The sequence below is a fragment of the Cricetulus griseus genome, chromosome 3, assembly GCF_003668045.3.
Source record: "Cricetulus griseus strain 17A/GY chromosome 3, alternate assembly CriGri-PICRH-1.0, whole genome shotgun sequence".
NCBI lineage: Eukaryota > Metazoa > Chordata > Mammalia > Rodentia > Cricetidae > Cricetulus > Cricetulus griseus.
In genome coordinates this window covers 16,035,382-16,053,828 of record NC_048596.1, presented here as the reverse complement: position 1 = coordinate 16,053,828, position 18,447 = coordinate 16,035,382, and the positions used below count along the sequence as shown (strand labels likewise).

At 43.0% G+C, this 18,447-nt stretch overlaps 1 protein-coding gene across 16 annotated transcripts in view; it reads left to right on the top strand.

The window, feature by feature from the left end:
- Btrc (beta-transducin repeat containing E3 ubiquitin protein ligase) overlaps nt 1-18,447 on the top strand; it is a 174,417-nt gene that overhangs the window by 149,013 nt on the left and 6,957 nt on the right. For all 16 annotated transcript variants that reach the window (XM_035441805.1, XM_027407177.2, XM_027407185.2 and 13 more), the window contains 8 exons: nt 1-124; nt 4,883-4,979; nt 5,621-5,758; nt 6,223-6,341; nt 8,738-8,987; nt 9,942-10,060; nt 11,705-11,815; nt 12,357-12,435. The exon at nt 1-124 is cut by the window's left edge and continues 63 nt beyond it. In XM_035441805.1, coding sequence (XP_035297696.1) covers nt 1-124; nt 4,883-4,979; nt 5,621-5,758; nt 6,223-6,341; nt 8,738-8,987; nt 9,942-10,060; nt 11,705-11,815; nt 12,357-12,435 — 1,037 coding nt within the window. The remainder of the gene's footprint in view (nt 125-4,882; nt 4,980-5,620; nt 5,759-6,222; nt 6,342-8,737; nt 8,988-9,941; nt 10,061-11,704; nt 11,816-12,356; nt 12,436-18,447) is intronic.

Sequence of the window (18,447 nt, the reverse complement as noted above, 5' to 3'; positions counted from 1 at the left end):
CTGCTGAGCTTGTGTGCAAGGAGTGGTACCGTGTGACGTCGGATGGCATGCTATGGAAGAAGCTCATCGAGAGAATGGTCAGGACAGACTCTCTGTGGAGAGGCCTGGCAGAGCGCAGAGGGTGGTGAGCCTTTACCCTTCCTTCCTCCTCCCACAGCACTCCCGCTCGGGGCACTGCACACTGCTGAGTGTCGGGAGCCAGGGAAGGCGCTTAGCATCATTTATGGTTATTGTGCCGATTTCTAACTGAAAATATAAGAGAATTGTTGTTCGTGTACTCAATAGTTCGTCTCTGACTAGGCAATCATTATGACACATTTTGTTAATACTGCTTTACAAAAGAACACTGACCACCTCCTCATTTAAAGTATTCTGCTCTTTGGACAGAAAATGGGACTCTACAAAAAAGGGGCAATTTGTAAGGCAGGTAGGACAGCTTTGAGTCAGGTAGAAAGTACCCATTCCTGCTTCCTCCTGGGGAAAATGGAATTGCTCGCCTTCCGTAGGCATCCTGTATTTAGTCCCCACTACCAGTGTCTCATTACCTTTATAATCCAAAATTAATTTTTATGCCCAGGTAAAATAAAACTATAGCTACCAGAAAGAATGAAAATGGAATTTAGTATAAATCATTGTTTCTTCTTAAAACGTGTATGTTTCTTTAGATTTGCATGTTTAGTTATAAATCCCCCAAGGCCTTATGTCGTCAGCAGCCTTAATGACTTCACCAGTGCTGTTCTCTATGTCATTAAAACTTCTTAAAGAGATTTCTCTTCTTAGAATTTTGCCTCAGGATGTGTCCCTAGAATGCACTATGAGAGAGTCAGGTATGAATAATTCGTTAAGTTATTTTTTAAATATATTTGACTAAAAAAATATATAATTGGCATGTGTATTGCCTTCAAAATTAACTTTTGGGGGGAGGTGTCTGTTTTTGTCTGTAGGCATACACAACCTCAAATAGTTAAGATTTCCAAAGGAAAGCTGGGTGTGGTAGTGCGCGCCTGCCTTTCCAAGCAGAAGGAAGGAGGCTGACAAGTGTGAAGCCGTCTTAGCTCTGCAGCATGACCTACCCGACCTATCTGGCAGGGACTGCAGGTTCTCTCTTTGCATATGCAAGGCTCTGGGATCAGTCTCAGCACTCAAACAGAAAACAGAAAAACCTTCATTTAGCTGCATGGGCGTGTTGTCCATACCTGTAATCCCAGCAAGTAAGCAAGTTGAGGCAGGAAAAGAGAGAGATAAATATCAACCTTCCTTAGAATTTTCATAAAATTGTGCTTGGCTCTCTTGTTTTTGTATCCTTGAAATTCATGGGTTCATGAATATGTTGACCCCTGGGTGTTATGGTAAGTGCATCAAGGTTTCTGTCATTTGAGCTATTAGGAAGACTTAAAACCTTTACTCTTAAATCCCAGGCCAAGGATCCAAATGCTAGCAGTCTTCTTGCTATATGACTATAAACCAAGGCTTATTGTTATTTTTTCCTATTGTTTTCCTTTCAGATGTTTTTCCTATCCTCCCTTAGTATGTAGGAAAGGAGAAATTGCCTTTGCTTACTGATGTCATACTCTGTTCGTTCACATGTATGGTACTCAGAGTCCATAGTTTTGATGAGTCCAAGACTAGCTTTAGAAATGAGCACACAGTCTTACTTGTGGAAATTTTGGGATGTCTGAGAAGATTTCTCTATCCCTCAGGAAAGCAAAGGAACTCTCTTTTCCAGATTATTCATGCCTTAACATATTGGTTTTAAAAACTCACTTCTTAGCCAAAAAGACTTCATGCCCTGTTAAAATACATGTGTTTCCATTTGTTCTGTAAATGACAGTGACTTTCCTCATAACCAGCAATGTGATTTGAAGACAAGGAGAACAAGAAGTGGGGCTTTGGAGATGTGTACATCTATAAATGCAGACACGAAAGCATACCTTCTGCTTAGGTTTGGTCCTTTTACGTTAGTTATAATGACAATAACAAAAACCATCATTGAAAAGATAGGTTTTGTGCCTTTTATTTTTTATTAAATAATTTTTGTGGTGCCTGAAATCAAACTGAGGGTCTTGACCACGTTAGACAAGTATTCTACCCCTAAGTTAAATCCCAGTCCACTTTTTGGCCTTTCAGAAGGGTCCTTGAAGATATGGCTGAGATGCCTTCATTCAGTTAGCGCCACTGTTTCCATCTCTTCAATCTCAGAAACGCCTCCCACTCTTTGCAAGTCATTCAGCTTTATGACCAGAAGCCCTTGTCTTTGATCACACTGATATAATTTGATATAACTTGTTATAGCCCCATGAAGTAGTAAATACAAATACTTGTGTGCTCTGTGAATGTCTGTTGAGTGGCTTTGGGTGACACTTGTGTCTCTTTTTATTTATTGCCTTTGTGTTTGGGTGGCCGTGGTGTTGAGAACAGGGCCTTGCTACATAGCCCAGCTTGCTCTCAAGCCTCCAGCCTCAGCCTTCTGAGTGCTGGAATTACAGGAATGTGCTAAATTCTCCCTTCAGAAGAAATAATTTCTGATCAATTTCTCATTTCTTTCCTTCCTTTCTTTCCTTTTTTAAAAATAGGATCTTTCTATGTAGCTCTGGCTGTCCTGGAACTCCCTCTGTAGATCAGGCTGGTCTCAAACTCACGAAGACCCTCTTGCCTCTGCCTCCTGAGTGCTGGGGTCAAAGGCATCCGATCCATCACTACACCCAGCTCATTATCAGTTTTTGAAGTTATCCTTACTAAACCCTCTGTGTTAAAGCCTTTCTGTGTTGTTCCTTTTCCCATACAAGTGTCATTAAAAGTAACTTCAATTTCTTCTTTTCAAAAGTATACAAGTAAATACGATCTTCCTGGAATGATTGAGTCACCAAGATTTAACTTCCACGTTGCTGTTATATTTCATACCTAGATAGATTTGACAGTTTGCCCCTAGGACATGAACTTTGCAGTTTTCTCTCTTAAATAACACTAGATAATGTTCTCTACTCAGTAATGGTAACTCTTTAAAGTATGATAAAGGGCCACTTGGGAAAAGTGCATTTTCTTAATCAGGAGATCACATTTTATGATAACATTCTGGATTTAATATTTCACATTTGTCAAGCACTCACATCCTTACAGGTACCAGGCGTTTTGCCTAGAAGTGGTCCCTGTTGTCAAGGAACATACGCCATAAAAGATTTTGACTTAAAACAGATACAGACTAGGAAGCCAGTTCTCAGTATATACCACTCCTTTGTAGCATCTTTGATGGAGGAATTAGTATGCATTTGTAAGGCATGGTGAAGATGGAGGGATAGAAAATGAGATTAGAAATTCATTTGAATCCTATTTCCCGAGGATATAGAGACAATATCATTGAATGTGAAGGAAACCCTGGAATACCTTATAGGAATGCCAAAGACTCGAAGGAAGACAAGCATCTCTGGAGTGGTGGGCACTGAAAACAATAGTTAAAAATCTCATCTGCATGCAAAATGTTTACATAACCAAACTGTTCAGACAAGGATGCTGTTAATTCAGAATTATTTCTCAAAGTAGCTTACTTACCCTTTATGTTGGCATGTCCAATTTCACAGTCCTCTTTTAAAAAGAATGTTCTTCTCCATTGCAGATTTCCCTTTCTGCATTACCTTAGTCAGCAGACCCAGCTGCCTTCCTGATAGGAGATTTTCTCAACTAATTTTCAGGGTGTACAATAGGGAGGGGGCAGGGGAGAAGCTCTCCTGAAGACATGGAACAATTAATTATATTGTAATGGTGCTATGGAGGCACAAGTGGATGACTGGCCCAGAGAAAACATGATTTCTCTGGTGCCAGGATTACACTCAGAGGCATTTCTGCCTATCTCCACTTTGCAAGGCACGGTGCCAGTGAGAACAGCAGTTAGTACACCCATAGTGGGCTTTACTAGCTTCCACACCGTGTTTGGTGGGTTCTTAACTTCAGGATAAGGAATTAAATTTTTTACCCAGCTGGAAGTGATTGCCATTTACCTTTTTTGGGGGGTGGGAGGGAGGGGAGGTAGCTTTCTAGCTTGGGATGTATTTGGAGATGCTGTCCTAAGGAAGGGGATGGCAGCAGATGCTGCTTGCTGGAGTCTAGAAAAGTCAGTGTGTGCATCTGTGTGTGCATATGGGTGTGCACCTGTAAAAGTGGCTTCGGACCTCACACATGACAGCATGGTGTACCTAGCGCTTCTTCTCAACTCTTTCCTTCCTGCTTCTGGACATTCATGCAGTCCCTTTGTTTGTTACATGAACTGAATTGCCTCTTTTGGAGGCCTGCCACGGCAATCAAGAATAGCCCCAGTGACTAAGCTAGCACACCTTACCCCATGTGATAAATGACTAGACACTTAATCTTGGTGCCACAAGCATTGCTGTTACCCAGCATACTAGGCAGCTTCTGACACTGGCACAACTTGGCTCGGAGAAGCATGCTAGCTCAAAGGTAGCTCAGTGGTGGAATGGCAAGCTGCTTACCTAGCAGTGTGTACACAGCTCTGAGCTGAAGCCCTGGAACCAAGGGAGAAAAGTGCTAGTTATGATTATTAACTAGAAGAATTATCACTATTATCAAATAATAAAATCAGTAAATGTGCAGAATCCTTTAATAAACCAGTAGATGAAGTCTGAGTATACATTTATCAGTATCCCAAAGGGATTGGTACTCTGACGGTCTGTACTGGAATCAAAGTTGATCAAGCTGCTTAGATACCAGGAGGTTAACACTGATATGGGACTCCTAAAATCACCTTATCATCATGCCTTTCTACTCTAGTTAATGGATGTTATGTGTAGTGGTAACTGAAATATTTTGAAAAACTGTGAAGCTTGTTATAAATGGATTTATCATCTTCATTGGTAAATATTTTCATTTTTAGGGGACAGTACCTATTCAAAAACAAGCCTCCTGATGAGAATGCTCCTCCCAACTCCTTTTATAGAGCACTTTATCCTAAAATTATACAAGATATTGAGGTAAGAATCTGTATTTCTGGATATTTTCTGAGTGTTAGGGGATCATTAATATGCTTAACTTACAAGTATTATTACAGGAACCCCATTAAGGTTTTCAGTGGGGGTTAAAAATCAGTGTCTTTACTAATGAGTAAGGTTGGTAAAGTCCAGAAGAGTCCCAAGTCAATATTTGTTCAGCTTCAGAATCTTCGTTTACTGATAGATGACAGTGCAAGAGGGGATTTCCACCTTCCTCAAACACCAGGAAGACATTGAACTCCTAAGCTGATGAGCCTCCTTGGAAAGTTGTCAGTAGGCATTGGATGCCACATGTCTGAGAACAGCACCAACTGTCGGTGTTTGTGTCCCATAGTGCAGGGGTTCTCAACCTTCCTAATGCAGAGACCCTTTAATACAGTTCCTTGTGTTGTGGTGACCCCCAGACACCAAGATTATTTTCATTGTTACTTCACAACTGTAATTTTGCTGCTGTTATGAATTGTAATGTAAATATTCTTGTTTTCCAGTGGTCTTAGGAAACCCCTGTGAAATGGTGGTGCAGGTCACACCCCACATGCTGAGAACCACTGCCATGGCGTGACAGTGGGTCATTGGTTTGAACTCTTTCCTAATTAACCACTTCTTTGAATCCCCCTTTTTAGACAATAGAATCAAATTGGAGATGTGGACGACATAGTTTACAGAGAATCCACTGCCGAAGTGAAACAAGCAAAGGAGTTTACTGTTTACAATATGATGACCAGAAAATAGTAAGCGGCCTTCGAGATAACACCATCAAGGTGAAGTCTCTTCCTTCAGTTGGAGAGCATAGTTGTGGGAATAAGGGTGGCTGTGTTCATAAAGCAATCTGAAGCATAAGTCCTAAGTGTTGTTTCTAGGAGGTGAGAATTTTTTAGATTAGTTCCAGTACCAAAGCCAAAATCATTTCCTTAAAGGGCAAGTGTCTGCTTCTTCCCAGATAATCATACAAATCGGTAGTTCCAAGGTTGGAATCTCTTCTAGAAGTGCACTGGTAGAAGCTGTTGTTATTTTGGCCTTCATAATTATAGGCTGCTCTTCCACCTTAATGGAAAGGATAAAGTTAGCATTAACCCTGAAGTCAGCGCATCCAGGCGCTGAGCCTAATGGAGGAAAAAATGCGGTCTCCCCCTCTCTAGCTTGGTGTTTGGGGATCACACATGTACAGAGCAACAAGTCTCCACAGCACCCCCATTATGACAGTGATCCTTTGCCCTCCTCCTAGATCTGGGATAAAAGCACATTGGAATGCAAGCGGATTCTCACAGGCCACACAGGCTCTGTCCTGTGTCTCCAGTATGATGAGAGAGTGATCATAACTGGCTCATCGGATTCCACTGTCAGGTAGGAAGCGTCAGACTCTGAAACCATCCACTTTTCATCACAGGAATTTCCTTTTTTCATTGTTACTTTACGTGCATTGAGGCTTTACCTGTATGTGTGTCTGTGTAAGGATGTCAGATCTTGGAAATTGCTTCCGGTAGGTCACTTGTCACTCTAGAACCAGACACTTGATTTTGGAACTATTGGGTAGATTTCTGCTTTGGCATGTTTAAGAAGCTACACACAGATTTTAATTTGGAGAAGCACCTGTCACAGGAACTCTCCCTCTCTTTATGGGAAGGAAGGCTTGCATTCCTTTATGAAAGCACCTCACGGGAATGCAGGAAGGGAATGCACCTTCCTTTCAGGTGATTGTAACTGCAGTGCAGGCATGTATGAGCTCTTTCAAGTGCATACAGGTGATCAGGGCTCACTCCTTGCCAGCCCCTCCCCTGCTGTCCCCACAGTGTTTAATTGTGAGTTTCACTCAGGGAGGGGTCCTCAGTTTCCAGAGGCGCTGGTGATTTGATGACACAGCCGTTATGCTGCTGGAGTCCAGTGCAGCTTGAGTTCAGGGCACCAGCATCACTGCTGGAAACCTTCTAGGAATTTCACCTTAAGCTAAAGGATTTAGCAAATGTGATACATCAAAAGTAACTTTAAAAAAAAAAAAAACTGGAATAAAAGGCAGTTAACTGCATTGTTAAATCCTCTAAAGTTATCCTCTGTAAATAGGAAAAGCTGCTCCTTTGACTTCTAGGCATAGCAGACCCGGTCCATATGGCTGTTGACAATTAACTTTTATCCGTGCTGTGGAGTACCTCACAGGCGCTGGAGCATTGTAGATGCTCATATCATTTATAGGATGGGGAGAGACCGTGTTTTGTTTGTTTTGGCGGTGTTGGGGTTGAACCTGGAGCTTAGCCTGCTAAGTCGCACTCTACCTTTCAGCAACACTGCAGCACAAGAAATAGCTTTCCAAAAGGAGAGTTAAGCTGGAAAGGGGGAATAAAATGTTTTAAAAACAAAAATCAATATGCAAAAATAGAATAATCAAGGTAATTTCTGTCTTGATTATGGAAGAGGGTGGACTCTTCTTGACCTCCTGTCCTGAAAAGCACAGAAATGGAGCCTTGAACTTAGTGTCTGTGTAACTCTGACCCCTGGGAACATTCAGGGAAGTCAAGCTCCAGCCCCCATGACTAAGTCTGTGGCAGAACATCTTGGCCCACGGTTCCTGGGGGCAGCCACTGGGACAGATCCTACTGCTATTCTTTTATTTTTTAATTCTTTTTTTATTAATTATTTGGGAATCTCACATCATAGACTCTGATCACACTCACCTCCCAGTCTTCCCCTGCCTCCCCCTGACCTCCCCCCCCCAAAAAAATGTTCATTTTGTATTGTCTACATATTCAGTGGAGCATGGTCAAGTTCCTAGTGGCCAGCCCACCAGGGAGGGTGAGTCTCTCTCTCTCCACCTGCATCTGTGCCAGAAGCCATCAGCTGAGGAGAGCCACACAGTGACCAAAGCAGGGCAGAGCTAGCACTCCCATGCCCACAGACATTAACATGGCTTTGGGCTGCAGCCCCAGCCACAGGCATCCACATGGGCTTTGGTGGTAACACGGGCACAGACATCAACACAATTCTTGGCCATATCAGAACCACTGACCCACTCCAGGCTCTCCCTATTGCTATTCTTTATCTTGGTTTACATGTGTGTTCTTAATTGAATGTCAATAATAGAATAATAGAACTATATTATAATAATATGACATTCCATGCCACATTATCAGGTGATTAGTGACTGCTTCCTCATCCCCGAGCACTATAGCTTGGCCAGATTTCCCTTCTTAAGCTTTTACCCAGGAAGCACCCACTTCCTCCCTGTCCTCTTTGCCTATGCTGCTTCCTCGTGGTCCATCCATACTCATCTTGGGGCAGCAAAGGAAGAGCACAACAGTTGCCATGAAGGTGGAAGGTGAGGGGCTGGAGAGGTGGCTCAGAGGTTAAGAGCACTGGCTGCTCTTCCAGAGGTCCTGAGTTCAATTCCCAGCAATCACATGGTGGCTCACAACCATCTGTAATGAGATGTGGTGCCCTCTTCTGGTGTGCAGGCATACATGCAAGCAGAGCACTGTATACATAATAAATTTAAAACAAAAAGTGGGGGTGAGCCAAGCGTGATGATGCACACCCTTAGTCTCCTCACTCAGGAGGCAGAGGCAGTTTGAGGCCAGCCTGGTCTACAGAGTGAGTTTCAGAACAGCCAGAACTACACAGAGAAACGCTGTTTGAAAAAGAAAGTGGGGGTGAGGTAGGGGTGGGGAGTGTCATTGATGATAAGCTCCATAGTTGAAACAGGCACTGCACTGTAGCCTAAGCACCATCTAACTCTCTGTTATCCGTTTCAGAGTATGGGATGTGAACGCAGGTGAGATGCTAAACACATTGATCCACCATTGTGAGGCTGTTCTGCACTTGCGTTTCAATAACGGCATGATGGTGACCTGCTCCAAAGATCGTTCCATTGCTGTATGGGATATGGCCTCCCCAACTGACATCACCCTAAGGAGGGTGCTGGTGGGACACCGAGCTGCCGTCAACGTTGTAGACTTTGATGACAAGTACATCGTTTCTGCATCTGGAGATAGAACCATAAAGGTAATGGGCCACTCTCAGTGTGTTCACAAGGTGCAGTAAGGAGCTGGTATAAAAGTATGATCAGGTACAACTATGTGCATATTGTACATTGTAGAATTGTAGAATATTGTAGAATAATGTAACTTATTGTAGAATAATGTAAAATTGAATTCAATTTTTATTTCTATAAACAAAGGTGATGGGCTGGAGATGTAACTTAGTGGCAATTATTTTGAGTGTGAGAAGAGCGGATCAAGTTTAATTTCAGAAAAAATATATACATACTGGAACTGAGAAAATGGCCAGGTGGATGACATCCTTGCCACACAAGGATTAGGACTTGAGTCAAATTCCTAGCAGCTTTATAAAAGTCAGATGTGGCAGCACACCTTTGTGATCTCAGTGCCAGGTGGGGGAGGTTGGCACAGCCCTGGTGCTTGCTGGCCAGCCAAGCAAGCTTTGTGTCTACAGACCCTATGTCCGAGAACAAGGTGGAGGGCTGGAGCGGTGGCTTGGTGTCTTAAGACAGTGTGCTGCTTTTGCAGAGGACCCAGGTTTAGTTGTCAGCATGCAAATACTGGCTCAAAACCTCAGTTCCAGGGGACCTGACACTGTCTTCAGGCCTCTGTGGGTTCCTGCACATACGTGGTACACACAAACTCAAGCAGGCACACATACTCATACAAATAATAAATGTGTCTCTAAAAACAAATCAGGTGCAATGGAGCTAAGGAGTGTGCACACACGGCACGAAGAGGAGACCAGTTCCCTAAGTAAATCATGCGACAGCAGCCAGCTTCCCGTTAGTCCCATGTTAGTTACTATGAACTAAACTTTTTGGCTCTTACTTTGCACTCTGTTTGGTTGAGACATTGGCATCCTCTGATGACTCACCAGTTTTCTGCTTACCCAGTACTTTACTTTACTGGTAGATGTGTGCCAGCCAACTGCTCAATTGTCGTTTCTCTGTCTCAGGTATGGAACACGAGTACTTGTGAATTTGTAAGGACCCTAAATGGACACAAACGAGGCATCGCCTGTTTGCAGTACAGAGACAGGCTGGTGGTGAGTGGCTCATCTGACAATACTATCAGGTGAGCGGCAGGTGCCTTTCCCACATCACCTTCCAGTCACCATTTGTGCACAGACCTCAGGGCTTTTAACTGTCTTGTTTGTTCTCTGTGGTTCGTTGTTGTTGGGGTTTTCAAGACAGTTTCTCTGTGTAGCTCCAGCAATCCTGGAACTGGCCTCTAACTCAGAGATCCTCTGCCTCTGCTTCCTGTGTGCTGGGATTAAAGGCGTGCGCCACCATGGCCTGACTTTGTTGTTTTTTTTTAATTTTGATTTGTTTTGATGCTTCTCTCACATATCCCTCCTCTCCTCCCAGTTCCCCCACACGTATCCCTCCTCTCCCCTAGATCCAATCAAATAGGCTTCCTTTCTGTAGCTTCTTACAGGGCTACAGCTTGCCCCCCAGAGAGGCCGTGCATACAGAAGAGCCTTGTGTCATGTGTTTCCTTCCCTAATACTTTAATCACTGAATAGACCTATTTCAGAGGAACTGCTCAAATAAACCAAGACAGCTAATGAAGTTAAGGGCCCTTCTTTTAAATTCTTTTCCTGCAGTTGAAAAAATGCTAATAAATAAAGGCTGTTTCTCCATTTCACTATTGTTGAAAACATAAAGAAAAAGAAGAATAAGAGATTTGCTTCTCCACTAGAAATCATGACTTTTTGCTTCAGTACAGTGGTTGGCCAGAGAGCTGGCTGTGTTCAAATTTGAAGGTTGCACAAGTCTGTACTTTTTTGTATTTTTACCCTTACAAAGATGAATGACAGAGAGGTGGTTAGAATTTGGAAATTTTATCTGTCATCTCCTCTCCTTCAATGCCTGAGGGAAGGAAGAGCTAGAACTGATGCATCAACCCTGCCATCCCTAGAAATGAATGGAATCGGGCTAAAAGCAGTAAAACTATTGCAGCAGGCTTCCTGAGATTTGGCTTTGCCTTCCTATTGATGATAACTGCCCTGGACAGTGGTGACCTCAGGAAGCATTACTCTCTTGAACTGGTCATTTCCTTCCTAGGCAACTGTACATTGAATTCCTGCCTAGAAGAACCTGGTTTCAGAGTTGTATGAAGCATTGGGTTTTGAAAACACTCACAGCATTTGAACTTAAATCACACAGTTTCTGCCCAAATTGTATGACAGATAAGAAATAAGTTATATTGAAAGTAACATACTTTTATATGAGTGAAACTTTAAAATATATTTTTAGTTTATATGCATGACTGTGTGGCGTTATGTGTATGTATTTGCACCACATGTGTGCCTAAGGTCTGAGTTGGTCAGAAGAGTGTGTTGGATCCTCTGGAGCAGGAGTTAAGGAAGGTTATGAATACCATATAGGCGCTAGAAATTACAGCTCTTAACCACTCAGCCATTTTTCCAGCCCCCTTGTGAATTTTTTTTTAATTTTATTTTGTTTTGTTTTGTTTTTCAAAACAGGATTTCTCTGTAGCTTTGGAGCCTGTCCTGGCACTCACTTTGTAGCCTAGGCTGGCCTCGAACTCACAGAGGTCCACCTGTCTCTGTCTCCCGAGTGCTGGGATTAAAGGCGTGCGCCACCACCATCCAGCCCCTTTGTGAATTTTTAAAGGATGTGTGAAATACATGGTAATATACAAGGCTTGGAAGTGAATCCATGAAATTTCACTTGACTCCATTTTCTCTTTCAGACTGTGGGACATAGAATGCGGTGCGTGTTTACGTGTGTTAGAAGGCCATGAGGAATTGGTGCGCTGTATTCGATTTGATAACAAAAGGATAGTGAGTGGGGCCTATGATGGGTGAGTTCACTAACAACATTACAAAACAAACAAATCTAAGAGCTCAGCTTGTAGCTCACAAGTAGAGTGTGTGCTTAGCATGTGCAAGGTGGGCTCAGTCCCAGCGGCCTCCTTCTTCCCCAGTGTCCACATCTTCATCCTTCCTAGCTCATGATGCTAAACATAACCCTTTTTGGTCTCTAAAAGTTTACATACACTATTGCTTAATTGGTGGGCACCTCTCTTTTGCTTACTGTTTGCTAAAATATTCCTCCTAGTCATTTAATTGTATTTATATTATTATTATTTTGGCTATTAGATTATATATTTGTCTGGGTTGCCCTAAAATAAAAAACCAGACAAATCCACCAGAACAGACCAAGCATGTAAAGTGGGTATTGTAGGAGGGAATGTGAGAACCAGGCCCCTGGACTCAAAAGTCATCTGGCTTCTGTGCGTGCTCTCACTACCCGTATTTATTGCCCTGTCTTTTTGCTCTTCTTCCTTGTGTTCCCTTAAGTTTGCTTTTAACTAAGACTTTTGTCCCCTTTTTGATCTTTAGAAAAATTAAAGTGTGGGATCTCATGGCTGCTTTGGACCCCCGTGCTCCTGCGGGGACTCTCTGTCTACGGACGCTTGTGGTAAGAGCTTTATTGTTAAAGGAGCTGAAGAGCAGGTAGGGGAAGAAATTAAATGTTAATGTGCTGTAGAATATAGATCTGGATTTTATAGTTAGACTCTCACAAAACCTACTAAGTGGAAAAGCAACCAATACATGACAATAAAATATGTTTATATAGTGCCTTTCATCCAAAAGTACTTTAGAGACTGTGTATGGAGAGGATGGTGGCAGCTGCCTAACAGCTGCATGCAGGAAGTGGGAAGAATTCTGTATCCACCAGAAGCAGCAGGAGGCGCTGAGGGAGAGAGAATATAATTCCTCAAATTGGAACCTGTCCAGAATCTAAGGACCTGAACCCTTCCCTGTACTTGCAAAAAGTGCCCTGGGACTTGCTGGCACCCTGGTCAGCTCCTTAGCTCTGCATCTTACTCACTAGGCAATGCCTCCAAGTGCCTCAAGCCCTGCCATCCCATCGTTACCCCTATCCACCCCATGCCTCAGCATTGTGACACCTGGGGAGAGAAGTGACTCATGTGGCCCTGGCTGGATTGAAATTCCACTCCTTCTGCCCCGTTTCCCTAGTGCTGGGATCACAGGCCTGTGTCTACCACAGGCTTGGGAGCATAAAATTCTTTGTCATGTTATAAGCCATAGGCTCAGATTGACAAATGCTTTAGTTAGATGTGTGTGGATCCAGAGTAAACAGAATCTTTTGAACAGCTCAGGGGAATGATGAAACATTAAAAGCCCAGTGTTCTGAGTTCCCAGTCAACACTTGAGAAGCCTCTGGAGGAAAGGAATGCTTTGTCTCGGGTTTAAAACTCTTTCTTAGGCTTGGTATGGTGGCGAATTCGTGTATCTGAGCATTCAGGGGCTGAGGCAGGAGAATTGCTGTGTCTTCCTGAGAGGTCTGTGCTGCAGATTGAGACCCTGTCTCTTAGACCCAAAACACTAAGATTGGATGCCTGCCTTCTTCACGCGTCTTTGCAGATGTGTGCTCCAGGTGTGCTCTCTGTGCACTGAGTGTTTCACGCGTCTTTGCAGATGTGTGCTCCAGGTGTGTGCTCTGTGCACTGTTTCACGCATCTTTGCAGATGTGTGCTCCAGTTGTGCGCTCTGTGCACTGAGTGTTTTGGCATGTGTCTGTAATCCCCACCTTAAAGATGAGACAAGAAGAAGTGATGGTGGTGCACACCTTTAATCCCAGCAAGCAGGCGGATCTCTGTGAGTTAAAGGCCAGCCTGGTCTATAGAGTGAGTGCCAAGATAGCGAGGGCTACACAGAGAAACCCTGTCTCAAAAGAAAAAAGAAAGAAAGAAGGAAGGAAGGAAGGAAGGAAGGAAGGAAGGAAGGAAGGAAGGAAGGAAGGAAGGAAATAGAAGAGGTGAAAAGATTGAAAGTCTCTGACTATATAGAGAGACCCTGCCTTTAAAAAGAAAAAACAAACTTAATATTCAAACCACCACAGCCTGTGTTTGTTGTTTGAGTGAAATACTTTTATTTATGCGTTTGCCTTTTCCATCACCCTCCATCCCTTTGTACAAATCCAAGCTTTCACCTTGAAATATCATTTTCCTCTGCTTGAAGAAGTTAACACCAGTGTGGGGACACTGGACACTGGTGACAGTTACTTTCAAGTGTTGTTTGCCTGGAAAAGTCAGGTTTGCCATCACTTCTGCAGGGTGTCTTTGCTGGCTGAAGAATTCAGAGTTGACAGCTTCCAGTGTGCCCCCTGCTAAGATGTTTGATGGCACCTACTTCCTTGTTTTCTTGTGGCTGCTTTAAGATTTTGTTCTTGTCAGTGATTTTCAACAATTTAGTTATATCTCAGTATGGGCTTCTTAGTAATTTCTCTACTTGAGATTAAGAGAAATTATTAATCAGTCAAAAGCAAGACTGGACTAGCTATATGTTGTCTGTAAGATTCTACTTTAGGGGTTAGAGATATAGCTCAGCGGGTAGAATGATTACCTCATGTGCACAAACCTGGATTCAATCCATAGCACCACATAATCCAAGCGTAAATACTATCACTCAAAAGGTGGAGGCAAGAAGATGAGAAGTTCAGTCATTATCGTCATTTATACATGGAATTAAAAGCCAGCCTTAGCTATGTGAGACCTAGTCTAAAATCACAGTTTGGAAAGATGACTCAGCAGTTAAGGCACTTCCTGCTCTTCCAGAGGACCTGAGTTCAGTTCCTAACATCACATCAGGTGCCTCAAAACTACCTGTAATTCCAATTCCAGGGGATTTGATGCTTCTTCTGGCTTCCACGGGTACTACACTCACGCCCCATACACAGAGACACATGCATAATTAGATGAATAAATGAATGAATGAACATATTATAAATATAAAGGCAATTACAAATAAAAACTTAAAGCTGGTAAGGTGATGTATGCCTTTAATCCTAGCAGTTGGGAGGCTACAACAGGAGGATCATAAGTTTGTGGAGGCCAGCCTGGGCTACATAACAAGACCCTGCCTCAAAAATCCAAGGGCTGGAATTAGAAGAGTGTATTAGCATGCACAGAGCCCTGGGCTGAGTCAGTACCACCACTACCCCCAGAAAAAAAGAGGAGAGCCACGTGCCATGTGTTATGGACTGAAATCTGTCTTCCGGGAATTCCTGTGTTGAAGTTTCCATATCCAGTATCTCAGACTGTGGTTGTATTTGAAGACTGAGTCGAACTCACTGAGAAAGGCATTAGTCCTTAAAAGACAACAAGATGAGCTGGGCTGTGTGGCACAGGCCTTTAATCCCAGCACTTGAGGGGCAGAGGTAGGCGGATCTCAGTGAGTTCAAGGCCAGCCTGGTCTACAAAGTGAGTTCCAGCCAGGGATGTTACACAGAGAAACCCTGTCTCAAAAAACTAGAAAGAGAGGGGGGGAGAGAGAGAGAAAGGAAGGAAGGAAGGAAGGAAGGAAGGAAGGAAGGAAGGAAGGAAGGAAGGAAGGAAGGAAAGAAGGAAGGAGGAAAGGAAAAAGAGAAAGAAAGCAAAGAGAGAAAGAGAAGAGAAGAGAAGACAACAGGATGAGGATGCCCACAGATGGAAAAGCTTGTGAAGACATCCATCTATAACACAGGTTGGGGGGAGAGGCCTGAGAATTAAACCAATTCTGCCAATACCTCTAGACAGTGGGAGACACATCTCCATTTAAGCCACCCAGTATGTGGCACTACATTCTAAAAACTTTTTACAAACTATATGCCATGCTATTAGTAGTTTAGAGTAGATGCATTGATCTCATACAGAGCTAACTACATAGCAAGTAATATTGTCAGGATAGAAAGGTGTGTTGCATCATGATAAAGGGGCAGATGCACCAGGGAGATAGAGCAGCTCTTGGTGCATCTGTACGGACTGGATAGCACCAGGACATAGATGAGAGCAGTCCTCAGTGCACCTGCACCAGGACATAGATGAGAGCAGTCCTCAGTGCAGCTGAACCAGAACATAGATGAGAGCAGTCCTCAGTGCACCTGCACCAGGACATAGATGAGAGCCTGGTAGAAGTACAAGGAGAACCATGGACAAACATGGCGGGCAGCAAATTCAGGAAGAAGAGTTAAACTCCTCAGCACTGCCCTCAGCTGGAAGCAGCCATCTGCTACATAGAGAGTGCTTCTCCAACAGAAGCAGCCATTCATCCCCAGGCTCCTACGGCCTAATCGCCAAGATAGATTACATGGGGCCATAGGCATGCCTTAACAAATCTAGATATGGGCCAGCAAGATGGCTCAGCAAGGGGCTCACTTCCAACCTGACGTGAGTTTGATCCCTGGGACCCACACAGTAGACGGAGCGGACTGGCCTCCACACGTACCATGATACACGCATGCACACACATGTATACACACAAAGGAGCAAATGTAATGAAAAGCTCAGAGAAAGAAACATGCAGCCTGTCTCCTTATATATACCACAGTGAAATTAAAGTACAGAAATAAGTAATAGAAAGGTAATTGAGAAGTCCCAAAACATGTAGAGATGAGCCAGCCACCTAGCTATTCTAAATGAGACATAGGGCAGGGAAATACCTGCTTCCATCAAAAACATGAGGGCTGGAGGGCCTGGCACCCACATACACATCTGGTCTTCAGAGTGAGTTCCAGAACACCCAAGGCTGTACAAAGAAATCCTGTCTCAAAAAAAAAAATTTTTATTTGATTTGCTTTTGTTTTTGTTTTTTGTTTTTGTTTTTGTTTTTTTGTTATTGTTTTGTTTTTTTTTCCTTTTTCAGTACTGGAGATGGAAGCCCAGTGCCTCATGAACACACGTGTTCTAACTCCTAATCCCCATGTCTCCATCATCCAAGTGCTAGGGTCACAGGGATTAATCACCATGCTTGCCGGAGTGATTCAGAGCTTTTTTTTTTTTTTTTTTAATTGTAGTGCTAGGATTAAGTCCAAGGCTTTCATGAATGTGACGCAAATGCTCTTAGGAGCCTTGAAAGAATTCTTACATTAAAAAACAAACTCCACAAAATATGAGCAAATTGACTCCAATAATGCATAATAAAAGTTACACTAATAAAGATTGGTGGTTTCAAGTACAATATACAAGACTGATTGAACACTTGAAAATCAATGTATTCTTATGGTGCTAGGGCGCAAACCTAGGGCCTTTCCCATACTAGGCAAGTGCTCTACCACTGGAGCTATATCCCAGTCCTGTGTCCATGTCATCTGTCTCAACAACAGGTCAGTAAAAGCATTTGGCAAGGGGCTAGAGCACGGTCTACTCTTCTGGAGGATCCAGGTTCAATTCCCAGCACCTACATGACAGCTCACAACCATCTATCACTCTGGTTCCACAGGTCCAACATTCTCTTCTGGCCTCTCGGGTACCAGGCACACACATGGTACATATAAAACACCTATTCACATAAAACAAATTTAAAAAAAAAAAAGCATTTGTCAAAATCCAGTGCCCACTCATTAAAAAACTCTGAACAAGCTAGGAAAAGAAGGTAACTTGCTCAACTTCATAAAGAAAAGTATAAATTTAAACAATTAACTATCACTGTGAAGATTAAGGTTTAAAAGCTTGGCAATGTCACGTGATGGGGTGAGCAGCTGGAACTCATGACTAGTAGCAGTGTCTGGTCCAGCTTTAATAGCCCTTCTTCCAGGTGTCTGTGGAAGCCAGGCGTATTCCACTTCCATAGCCCCACAGTTCTGCTTCTTATCAAAAGCATGCAGGCTGGAAAGATGGCTCAGCAGTTAAGGGCACTGGCTGCTCTTGCAACTCACAACTGTCTGTAATTCCAGTTCCAGGAGATCTGACACCCTCTTCTCACCTCTGGGAGCACTAGGCAAACACTTGGTACACAGACATACATGCAGGCAAAACACATAAAGTAATAAATTTTTATAATGCCTGTAGTGACTTTCTTTGTTGTTTTTTGTTTTGGTTTTTTTTTTTTTTTTTTTTTTTTTTGAGACAAGATCTGGAAATGTAGTTCGGACTGGCCTCAAACTGGTGATCCTCTGTCACTGTCTTCCTAGTGCTGTAATCTCGAATGTATACCATCACCACTCAGCAGCTTTAGTTTTCTGTTTGTTTGTTCTTTCGGTGTTTTTGACATAGGGTCTCTTTCCAGCCCTGGCTGACCTGGAGCTTACTATGTAGACCAGACTGACCTCAAACTCAAAGAGATCTGCCTGCCTCCACCTCTCAAATGAAAGCAGCTTTGTTTTAATAATATCGAAAAACTATAGGCAGCCCATATGTCCCCCAACAGGAGAATAACTATAGTATATTCATAAAGTGGAATATTAGCCACTAATTTTTAAAGGAATGAAATAACTTTTTCCATGTAGTGACAGAAAAACAGTTACAATGTAAAAGCCGGGTGATGGCACACGCCTTTAGTCCCAGCACTGGGGAGGCAGGGGCAAGTGGATCTCTGAGTTTGAGGCCAGCCTGGTCTATAGAGTGAGTTCTAGGGACAGCCAGGTCAGTTACACAGAGAAACCCTGTCTTAAAAACAGACAAACAGAAAATGTTGAGTAAAATATAAG